General features: G+C 38.0%; 1 protein-coding gene across 6 annotated transcripts in view; it reads right to left on the bottom strand.

Moving 5' to 3' along the window:
- The window catches only part of PIEZO2 (piezo type mechanosensitive ion channel component 2), a 648,659-nt gene that overhangs the window by 71,434 nt on the left and 564,827 nt on the right, over positions 1-12,398 (bottom strand). For 3 of the 6 annotated variants that reach the window (XM_063923449.1, XM_063923453.1, XM_063923450.1), the window contains exons 31-33: positions 9,280-9,351; positions 3,954-4,057; positions 2,736-2,834 (exon numbers count right to left, since the gene is read on the bottom strand). In XM_063923449.1, the coding sequence (XP_063779519.1) occupies positions 2,736-2,834; positions 3,954-4,057; positions 9,280-9,351 (275 nt within the window). The remainder of the gene's footprint in view (positions 1-2,735; positions 2,835-3,953; positions 4,058-9,279; positions 9,352-12,398) is intronic. The other 3 variants (XM_063923452.1, XM_063923454.1, XM_063923451.1) reach the window with 2 other exon arrangements.

The raw sequence follows: 12,398 nt of genomic DNA, 5'->3' as shown, positions 1-12,398 counted from the left end.
AGGTGTTGTCACAGGCAAAATGGATAAAGTCTATTACAGTTGCCGTATGCCCCTATAGCTAGTAAATTCTGAATGTATTATTCAACAGGCAGCTAAGTGCATTACTTGCATCTCATGCTGTACAAAAAACAAAGTGACAGATGAGCACATTTAAATGAACAAAAAGGGGAGGTGACTGGGTAAATTTAAAGATGTATCAACAATATTCCTGACAAGCTGAGCCACTTTGGAAGGAAAGAGTTAAACAGTGATAATCTGCTGCTCAGTGCAACTCTGCACAATACTGTAGATTACTAACATTAATGTTTTAGAGGAGATGAAAGGCTGACAGTAGGGCAATTAAAAGTAACTTCAGACTCAAACTTAAGGAGTAATTCAGAGGTAGACAAAGTTGCAGTAGCGGCTGCAATTTTATTGTAGCTGCGACCGCATGTTTATGCTAAAGCCATGGCCAATGGGCGTCCTATTAGGAAACCCACTGGCTGCAGCATCAATCCACAGGTGTGCGTACAAAGATGCACTATCAGTACACCACCACACACTGCACCTGCCTATGGCAGGCAAAGAATGTCCAAGTGACAATGGTCACCGGTGTGAGTGCAACTGCGTCTCCAGATGCAGTCACTGACACATCTGTTACATGCACCTGACTGCTAGCCATATCCCCGGTTACTGCCCAGAAATGGCTATCTCCATGCTATTTAGATCTGCATCTCCCATGCATGCGCAGTGTGCCATGGACATAGACGCAGAGGGGAAACATCGTGCACATTCACCTGATGCTTTCCCTGTATCTACCTCTGTATCCCTCCCTTAAAGGCATCCCAAATATATTCTTTTATCCTACAACCCCATTTATCTGACTGTCCTAACTGCAATGTTCTCATGGCTGGGTTTTGTATAATATTTAGAGCTTGAGACCCTGCAGATTTATCAGCGTATATAGAGCTCAGCGCAATGCTGAATGTACAGCACTGTATACACCCCACAGTATGGGAGGGATTGATAAATTCCTGATTAGTATATGGTGGTTACCTGTTACTATAATAAAAACATACATTTTTTATTTATTTTTTTATTAATAAAAGTTAATTAAAAGCGATTTCTTACAATGGGGAGGGTGGAACAGTATTACAGGAGCAAGGAGCAAGTTTACTTTCTTTGGGCGGTATCCTATTAGTAGTGCCGGCGTCCTTTTCCCTCGATGCCGGCTCTTGTCGGGCATTATGCTACAAGTGCCTCAGGCACCTGAAGCATAATCCACGATAAGGGGCCGCCGGAGCTGCACTAATGCTGGGAGCGCTTTTTTGAAGTTAAAAAGGTGTTTTCTTGACTTACTACTATACTATCAGTTATTTTCCAGTAATGGCTAACTATTTTGTAGTAAAATCTCCAAATTGCAATTCCCCATATGTAAGCACATGGACAGCAGCAGATATTGGAGATATCTGCTTCAGTCCCATGGCACAGTAGTCCCCTTAAACCTTCAGATCCTTTAGATCCTTCTCCTGTGAATTTTTTAAATAAAAAGGCCACAGGTTTCTATAGGCACAACAGATGATGTTGCCTATTGGCCACAAGCTCCGGAAAGTGATGCAAGTGATGCAAGTTTATGGGGCTCTGCAAGTGATGCAAGTTTATGGGGCTGCTATTTTAACCGTACATATGAAGCTCTGGAATGCATCACTTTCCAGAGCTTGTGGCCAATAGGAAACATCATCTGTTGTGCCTATAGAAACCTGTGGGCTTTTATTTCAAAAATTCACAGGAGAAGGATCTAAAGGATCTGAAGGCTACCTCTCTGTTCCCCATGGCTTGTGCATATGCACATGTGTAACAGGACTCCCGGGTCATAAACCCACAAGTCTACTCATCACCAGGACAACTCTATATTAGAATAGCTGTTCCAGCGATTAAGTGTATTCTTCCTGCCTATGGACGATAAAAAATCCCAGTACGCAGGAGATTATGGGATAAATTAGTGTCATTTCATGTCATTCTTAGCCACCCAACTAGAAATTGTCTAGTACAATTTAAACAATATAATCTAGCATATGATTGGTTACGGTGGATTACAGCATTTCTGAATCCACTGCACCATGTAAATAACCAAAGCCCAAAAGGTAGTGGTATACATTTGGACATATGGACATTTACGTGCAGACAACATCAAGTGTAAAAATCAATCACCAAGCTTTCCTTAGTGCTTGGTAACACTCTACAGCGCGCCAGAGAGATGTATTTTATGTAGTATAATGCAACTTAAAATTCTGCAACCTTTTTAGTGGAACCAGTACTAAAATTGCTTTAATACAGCGTATAACATTTTGCTATTAACAAATAATTGTCTTACCAGCTTCCTGAGAAAAAAAAGAAAAACCAAAAACTGCACTGCCTTCCACCCCTGTTGGTACATGCACTTGGATTTTACCTTTCAATAACAGTAAAGACAATGTCATGGAAAGATAACAATGCCTACATTTGCATTTCCATGCTGAACGGTTGGCATTATGTGTAAGGCATATACTTGATTAAAATGACAATCTGCCAATTTGTGTAATAATTTTGTAGGGTTGTTACACATGACCAGTATTTGGATTATTGCTTTTCTCTCATGCCCACACACTGATGAAGGAGGAAATGCAAAGGAGGCATTTTCGAGAGGGTACAGTTGGCTAACACACTACTGCCTACCAGCACAGTTTAGACACACTAGTGAAATTCCTGATGAATACCTTTGCAGCTCTGATTAAATATTGAAGAATTGTTTTAGGCAGTTTAATGACAGACTTTGGCAAGGCTAAAATTGCTGAAGCAAACTTTCCAATAGCTCTCTAAAAGAAGGACAAAGCAATAGGGATTAGTAGGAAAAAGTGAACATTGATGACAATGACCATAGCTTAAACACACAGAAAAGCACTATAACAGGACATACAAGTCAACCTATCCTTAGTGGGCAGACATTATTACTTGCTAATACAGTATTTGCTATGCACTAGTGTCTTTATGATCACACTTAGTGCACATAGGTCATCTGTGTTATATTTCCTTTATCAGCATGCATTAGAGTGATGGATGAAAAGCATAAGGATTAGTAGTTAAATTCTATAAACATTGACACAATGACAAAAAGCTGTGTAATCAATTAATTCTCTTAAAGATGCTTATTTTATTGAAAAACATATATTTTATTATTTGTTCACTGATGAATGGGATACTGGTCTACACAACAGTATAACTGTATATGCTACAATACTTTATTACTAAAAAAAATGTTACCATAAATGTGATGAAGACGCTGAAAAAAAACAATGCTTTTTTTATACAAATGACATTTCAAGCAACTGTAAGCAATGCCAAGTTATGCTTCTTCACTTTTCTCTTTTTTGCGTTATAGAAAAATAAAGCTCACTGTAAAACTTTATTTTTTCATGTTAAAAGTGAAGATAGACTGATACCAAAAACACCTTTCCCATTATAAAGTGTTTTGTCAATGCTATGGGCAAGCAGCATTGAAATTGTATGAACTAAAGTGTTCATTACAGTATTAAACATATAAGAACAGTACAGTATACGACATAAGGCCCCTTACTCACTGGCGTTAAAAAAACCCAGTATGGTTTTACTAACAATGTATTAATGCTAGTAAAAGCAGATACATAGGTATAGGGATGTAACTAACGGGTTCCAATAGCCATATACCCACATGCCCTTGCAGTCAGGAGAGGTGGCGGAGCGGTAGTATCTTTTTGCACTACCTCACCAACTGCAAGAGCAAGTAATTGTTAACGCTGTATGTAAGAGGTGATGATATTGCACATGTGGTGTCACCGGCATTTTTCTAACACCAGTAGGTAACCAGCCTAATGGTCTGAGGCATAGTAAAAAACTGTATACCTACACAAGCTTCTCCCACCGTGCACAACTAATCTTGTCATCCAATGAAAACCTACCTGAAATGCAGATTTTTTTCTTGGCTCATCGTCATCTTTATTGTCATCGTCTTCTTCCTCTTCACTGTCCGTCTCAAATAAATAATAATCACCGCTTCTGACCACTAAGCAAGATAAAGTAGTCACTCACTTCTAGAAGTTTTACAGGCTCTTTGACAACCACAAAATTGCTACAACAGCTCAAAGTGGACAATGAACAGAAGAGCTCATTTTGTAGGACACGACTGAAGGAAAACTGCAGAAGCTCAGACTCTTGTCCCAATAAATAGTATGAGTTTCAAGAAAAAACTATATTATTGTGCAGTAGCCGTGTATGAAATTGGGTGGTGGAGCGAGTCATGTCTCACCAGTATTACATGTGGTGAATTGTACTTTTTTACACTCTATGAGGCAGATTCCATTAGCCCCAAGTTGGTTGAAAAATCCATAACGTGGGTAAAATCCACATATATAGGGAAGCAATAATTAAGAATCCCCTATTCAGAGCCATCTGTAGATTTATCAGAATGTCAACAAAATTGATAGAAAGAACTAATTAGTATATGGGACATGGGAAACAGGATTCCGCAAAAAAAAAATTGTGCAAAAAGTTGCCAATAGGGGGAATATGGTACTGTACAATGTGAAAACAATGTGAATATGGGCAGACAGATGTTTTATTGCTGTATTATCATTTGTGTTACAATAATAATAGGTAGTCATTCATTAACTGTTGTCTGTTCGTTTTCACACTGTTTTCACATATTACGTCACCATATTCCCAATATCAGCAACTTTTTGTGCACACTTTTTTTTTACTGAATCTTCCTTTCCATGCTTCAGTTAGTCTCCTTATGATATTTTGATTGTTAGGTCAAGTTACAGGATGGCTCTGAATAGGGGGAGTTTAATTATGGCCACCCTGTATGCTGGGTGTAGTATTGATGGGAAAGGGGTTTTTGAACTTGCATATGGGAGTTGCAAGTGTTTTTTCCAACTTTTAAAGATTTGTGTATACACACTTATAAATTACTATACAGAAATTTTAATGTACCTCAAAACACTTTAGGCCAGTGGTTCCCAAATGGGGTTCCGTGGCACCCTGAGTTGGTGGTCCAGGACTGATTCAAATTAATTATGGTAAATGTAATTACTTGCTGAAATACACTTGCTGGCTATCATTTTTCCATCACTTATAAAAGATGCATAAATAATCGCCCCAAACAAAAAACTGATTTGCCGGAGCCAGGGGGTGGGGATATTTGGACTGGGCCCATTGCATGCTGGGAGGCCGGAAAGCTTTGACTGATTGCTGCAAATCCGCTGTCGCTCCATCATATCCCATTGTTATCCTGTGGATAACCTGTGGACCCTGCTGGATAAATAATCCATTTGACACCATGTAACTGCCTGTAATACTTTGCTTATGTCCACGAGCAGCCTTCTACATTTCACTACAGGCCACATACTGCAGAGGTAATGCGCAACATGGGCGCAATGCCATTTGTAACTGAATTGCAAGGGAAATGGGAGCATGCCTCATGAAAATATCACCTAATATGCGCGTTATTGTAATACGGGATTTCACACTACAGAGCTAGCTAAGCTCACTACTAATTGAAAATGCCCATATAAAGGTAGTATATGTAGAACTGGTATGCAAGTATAAAGCGGAATTGCATTTCTCATGTGGCTAGTAATATTACATTGCTTCATGCCTATTATTATTGATATTGATTTGTAAGATATCACAGTTCTCTGCAACCACAGACGATGAAGAAGACACAGCATACATAAAACAGGGACATATACTGTAAGATAAACAAAATAAATTCAGATATGAAAACAAAGGGTATAGAAATTCCTGCTCAAAAGAGCTTACAATCTAGTGTGTATAAGGGAAAAAAAGAGAGCCTGATAGTATGTGGTATAGTATTCCATAGGTGGGTATCTGGAGTATGAAATGTTATCAGAAAAATGTAAAGGTGCTTTAGCTCACAATGTAAATAGACAGTCGCTACACTTTTTTTGTAGTAGAATACTGTATATCTAAAAAGATACTCTGTAATGATATTCTTTAGACACTGAGTGTTGAGCAGGTACAGCAACAAGTTGTATAAAGTGTCGGCCTTCAATGCATCTGTTCTACCGCTTGCCAAACAGAAACAGCAGCAATTAAACAATGAACATCTATAAAGTAGGATACAAGTCAAACACAATAAGCAAAAAGTGACAAATAATGCAATGCTGACTAAGGACTGAATGATGACCAAATAGCAGGTTAGTGCCTGTAAATTAAGAAAGACCTTTTCGCCTCCAAGTTAGTAAGAAAATTGAATAACCTATGTCTTATATCCTTGAGCAGAACTTTTTCTTATTGCTTTGATACTTTTTTTTTATTTACAGTTTTTTTCACCAAGCCTATGAAAACACAAAGACAGCAAAATGAAATTGCTAAAGTAATGTGTGGATTTAAGCTTATCACTGAGATAACAGTCACTGTCAGGACAATGAAGAGAAATTGATGAGAAATGAACATTTTGCTCTTATTATACACCTTCATTTCAATAAAAACTGGCCTGCACATCCCGCACATTTTTATTCTATTTGAAATTATATAATAGTATAAATAGTATTGAATCTATTATATCAGACCCATTTTATATGACTGGATCATATAACCCCACCAAACATTTTTCTCCAATGCATTCTGACGAGTCCACGTTTTAAAATATTCCTAATATAAGATTTATTTGTTGTGTGTGGTTAATATAAATCATTATTTTGCAATAGCAGAAACCTTTGAACGTTACTATCAATCTGTTCTTTGAACACACGCTGAAATGGCATCTAACGTCATCAGAAGATGACGTTCCTTTATGACTACATGCTCTGCAAAAAAAAGTTTGGGAGCTTGATACAATTGAACACATAACTGTTCCATATTGAGGACAATAAATAGCGGAGAGCAGACAAGAAAGACACGTTACATTAGCAACCGAGGAGCTTAGTGCGATATTTCCAGCGTTACTATGTTAATATATTTCCCCCAATACTTAAAAGCCCTGATTCTGCATGTTTTTGTGAAAAAAAATAAAAAACACTTGAACCATATACCACTTAAAGAAGTTGCTACAAAAAGTTTAAACATACACTTCAAATAGATTCCGTTGATCACACAACATGAACTATGTGACTTCCCTTCGAGGAAGGCAAGTAATAAAATAAATACTGCACACTACAGTCACCATAGGGTGTATGAACAGAAGTGTCTTGTGTTGAATGGACCCATGAAAAATATTAGAACATGTTAACTCAAGCCAGAAGCTTTATATGAGAAGATGAGATTGTATTACAGGAATTAAACCAAATATAAAACGCATTACAAAATTTACCAGAAACAATAAAAAATTAAGTAAATAGAAAATAACATACTTTTGGTATGAAGTATATCAAGATAAATACATTATTTAAACCTATTTTACCCCCCCCCTCCCTGTTTAAGTACTGTATTTTAAATAACCCTGTGCATCCTACTCTACGTTACATGAAAGGCATTTATTACTCTATAGGCCACAGTATGACATGACTGAAAACCTAGGAAGTAGTTATCAGCATACTTTACAGTATCAACATAGCAGCTTTATACCGATGATAGAGGTACTATAATAAGAGCAAAATGACAGGAAAACATTGCAGAGGGGAGCAGTTCATTTGGGCAAAGACAACTGAGCACAAGTTTATCTGGTCACCAGTTCTTTAGGATCTAGTCTACTAGGGATTCAAATCTGACCTTAATGAGTGGCATTTGGCATAAGTAGTGGAGCTAGTTACTGGGCATCAGGGTTAAGGAATGGGGGTATGGGTTTTAGTATAGAGGCTGGGATTAGAGATTAGTGTAAGAAGTTTGGCCATGGGGTTAGGAACCTAAAGCAACAGTGTCCAAATAAGCAATTCCCAAATATCTGCTGCCCAAATGAACCGGAACCCAAATGTTGAAAATGGAATGTCAGTGGCCAAATGATACATACCCATTGCAGAGGTAGTAGAGAATCTACTTCCACTACAATTCAATGATGCATTAATAAGAGTCCTATTCACTATGCCAGTCATTATTCTTGGCATGTGAAAAAAACCCATATTAATAAATCTGGAGAGACCTAGTCATTGTTTTAAATGTGAAGTATAAATGTAACATAATATATTGCAGAATAACACGTATATTTAGTGTCTGCATTAAAATGTTTTATTTCCAATTTGTACTTCACAGTTGCGACATAAATGTTGACCCCTTTGGTAATAAAGATGAAAATAACCAGTAAAACCTTTTTTCTTCTAATGTATTAACTGCCAAGGGGTGAACATTTCCACAAGTTGGCCTATATTTATTAAACAGCTCTAGATTATTATACCTTCTAGCACGACAAGGGGCCTAATTCAGAGTTGATTGCAGCAGCAAATTTGTTAGCAGTTGGGCAAAACCATGTGCACTGCAGGGTGGGCAGATATAACATGTGTAGAGAGAGTTAGATTTGAGTGTGGTGTGTTCAAACTGAAATCTAAATTGCAGTGTAAAAATAAAGCTGCCAGTATTTACCCTGCACAGAAACAATATAACCCACCCAAATCTAACTCTCTCTGCAAATTTTATATCTGCCACACCTGCAGTGCACATGGTTTTGCCCAACTGCTAACAAATGTGCTGCTACGATCAACTCTGAATTACCCCCATTGTGTATTGATGTAATGTCTGAGGCAATAAAGCCTTTTTTGTGTAAAAGTACAGAAAAAAATATATGAAAACAATGGGTAAAATATGGGCCAACGTCATACTTTACAGCTTACAAATGGGACAGGTCTCTTAAACAATATTATCTCTTTTTTTAAGAAAAGAGAAACACTGGCACAGTTTGTTTGTGACTCCCCAGATCTGGTCTTGGATTATAATTTATATTAGCTTCCTATACAATTGATAATTGTGCAAAAACAATTGCAGAAGTGGATGACTAGGTGCAGGTTCTCACCGTATGGGTAGAGAGCAGGTTGTTTGCACTGATGAAATGTATAGCATTGTGAATAACTTCAATGTCTTGGCAGTCTTTGTAACAGTGGTCTAGAAGGCCATCCTTTATAGGGCATATACTGCTGTTTCCATCTAGCTTAGCTGACCACCAATATAATTACAGTAAGTACAGTCAAACAACTGAGTGGTAGTTTTTGTGAGTATAATGTATAAACCTTCTGTGGAGTCACAGAGGATAAACCATGCAGAAAAACAAATGGATAATTCTGGTCAAGGATATAAGGCCTAATTCCATATATTTGATAAATGATTGAGGAAACCTACTGGAAGCATGATCAACCCAAGGCCGCCACCACTGCTTTTTTTTGCCCTTGACTTTCTCTTTTTCTGCTTCTCCTAAAATGAAATATGTTCATAAATTAATTGATTATTTAAATAAAAGTTAACGAGATGTTTAACACTTTAAAAGAATACAGGTATAGGTGACAAGCCATACAAAGTATAGGCATTTTATACATAAGAGTCTTTCACACATGTACCAGACACACAGATTAGGCCAGAGTATAGAATCTCTCGTGCAGTGCAGTAATTGTGAATGTATCAATGCACACACTTACAGCAATAGGCACGATTGTTATGACAGATCAGTAACAATCCTACTTTTACAATGACATGTTGAAAATCCATGTGTGCATTGTCAGATACATATTGGTAATAATATGAATATGTATAACCGATGCTTAGCATCTACAGGGTGCGTTTGTTTCCCAGGGCTGTATGAAAAATTACTTTCATAAATCCAGTAACGGATTTTCCACTAGGCACGTGAGGCTAGGGGCGGCACTTGCTAAGGGGCTGCACACCTGGCTGATAAGAGCCAGATGATTCTTTTTTTCAGCATTACAGCTTTATTTTATATATATATATATATATATATATATAATTAAGCAAATTATGTGGATAAGACAATGGTCATAAATTTGTGGTGTATGAGTTGGTAGTAGGGTGAGGTTGAGGCTGCTTTGGTGGTCTATGTATTAAAAGTTGATTGGCAGAAATACTACGGAACACAAAGATGTTTGTAACTGCGCTGTGTGCATAATTAGGGGTGAGTTTCTTTTCTGAAACTAGTTTTAAAAATGATTTTTACATTTTGAAACAGCCTGCCAGTGGGCTTTTCTGGATGGCTGAAAGTGTGGGATTGCCGTCTATGGTATATATATATATATATATATATATATATATATATGAAAAGGCTTATCTTAGGTTCTTTCAATGATCCACACGAAATCGCCAAACATGTGAAGTTTCAAGAATTTTTAATACAGATCCAGATGGCCATTACCCCTGAGGAAGTAGATGGATGAGACAAAGCTCCTCCAAGATGAAACGTGTTGGTTGATATCTGCTGGTATTCAGATAAGCTACTATATCTCTAAATTTATGTACAGGCATTTGCTTAATGTTCCTGTGTTTCTAATGTATTTTGGATTACACTATGTTTGTGTTTTTTGCATTTTTTCTTTTATGTATTCTGGATCTGTATTAAAAATTCCTGAAATGTCACATTTGGCGATTTTGTGTCGATCATTGAAAGAACCTAAGATAAGCCTTTTTTGATGTAACATATATGGTACTGGTTCACTCATATTGTGAATTCATGCACAGTGGTGTTGTCAATATTTTATTTGCAATAGGAGGCGCTCCTGTCCATTTTTGTAATATATGTGTATATATATATATATATATATATACATGTATATATATATATATATATATATATATATATATGTATATTATAGATGCAGCCCGGCACTCCACTGTGTTGCAATTGGCCCCGGTGCCCTCAGTGGAGTAGATGCAGTAAACAAGAAAACGCTGCGGCACTCAGAGACTTTCAAAGAGGTTGTTTGTGTTAAAGAACCACAACATTGGTTACCAACGTTTCGGTCTCACACCTTGACAAAGTGGTTAACAACCCCGAAATGTATTTACAAATACCCAATATGGTGTTGTTTTGTCCTAATATTGGCCACAGTTGGTATGAAGGAACAATAAGAGTATGCTGTCTCATTGATTACCTAGTACCCTGCTTTTCTATTATACTGTATGCTCCACATCGTAAATACTGTAGTGTATAGTGATACTCATCCACAATATTGTGCACGCTGCTATTGTTCATGGTATGATACATATGCATAATCTTGATGACAGATAGTATTTAATGATAAGAAGTGCTGACATTGCTGCACATATTGTCTGATTAGCCCTGCAATGTGATTACTATGCCATTCTACTTTTAATCTGTTATTTGTTTATATAGCTTCTATGGTGACGTAAACACTGAGAATAGATGCATCACTTGACATGACTGATATTGGACGTGATGATGTCATCTCCTATGCATGTGGATGGACTAAAGGTCCCACCCCGCATCCATCACGCTCACACATGGGTGTATAAAGGTATGTAAGATGTTTGTATCCTTTTGTATCCTGGTGAAAATGCTGATTAAATGGCATTGAAACGTTGAAAGCTTGATTACTGCTGTGGAAAATGTGTTCTTTCAGTGCTTGGAGTGAGGCACATGTATCTACATAGATATGATAATAAGAATTTACTTACCGATAATTCTATTTCTCGGAGTCCGTAGTGGATGCTGGGGTTCCTGAAAGGACCATGGGGAATAGCGGCTCCGCAGGAGACAGGGCACAAAAAGTAAAGCTTTAGGATCAGGTGGTGTGCACTGGCTCCTCCCCCTATGACCCTCCTCCAAGCCTCAGTTAGGATACTGTGCCCGGACGAGCGTACACAATAAGGAAGGATTTTGAATCCCGGGTAAGACTCATACCAGCCACACTAATCACACTGTACAACCTGTGATCTGAACCCAGTTAACAGTATGATAACAGCGGAGCCTCTGAAAAGATGGCTCACAACAATAATAACCCGATTTTTGTAACTATGTACAAGTAATGCAGATAATCCGCACTTGGGATGGGCGCCCAGCATCCACTACGGACTCCGAGAAATAGAATTATCGGTAAGTAAATTCTTATTTTCTCTATCGTCCTAGTGGATGCTGGGGTTCCTGAAAGGACCATGGGGATTATACCAAAGCTCCCAAACGGGCGGGAGAGTGCGGATGACTCTGCAGCACCGAATGAGAGAACTCCAGGTCCTCCTTAGCCAGGGTATCAAATTTGTAGGATTTTACAAACGTGTTTGCCCCTGACTAAATAGCCGCTCGGCAAAGTTGTAAAGCCGAGACCCCTCGGGCAGCCGCCCAAGATGAGCCCACCTTCCTTGTGGAATGGGCATTTACATATTTTGGCTGTGGCAGGCCTGCCACAGAATGTGCAAGCTGAATTGTATTACACATCCAACTAGCAATAGTCTGCTTAGAAGCAAGAGCACCCAGTTTGTTGGGTGCATACAGGATA

The sequence above is a fragment of the Pseudophryne corroboree genome, chromosome 5 (genome assembly GCF_028390025.1).
Source record: "Pseudophryne corroboree isolate aPseCor3 chromosome 5, aPseCor3.hap2, whole genome shotgun sequence".
In the NCBI taxonomy this organism is placed as follows: Eukaryota; Metazoa; Chordata; class Amphibia; order Anura; family Myobatrachidae; genus Pseudophryne; species Pseudophryne corroboree.
The sequence above is the reverse complement of the archived record's forward strand: the minus strand, read 5'-3'. Positions and strand labels throughout refer to the sequence as shown.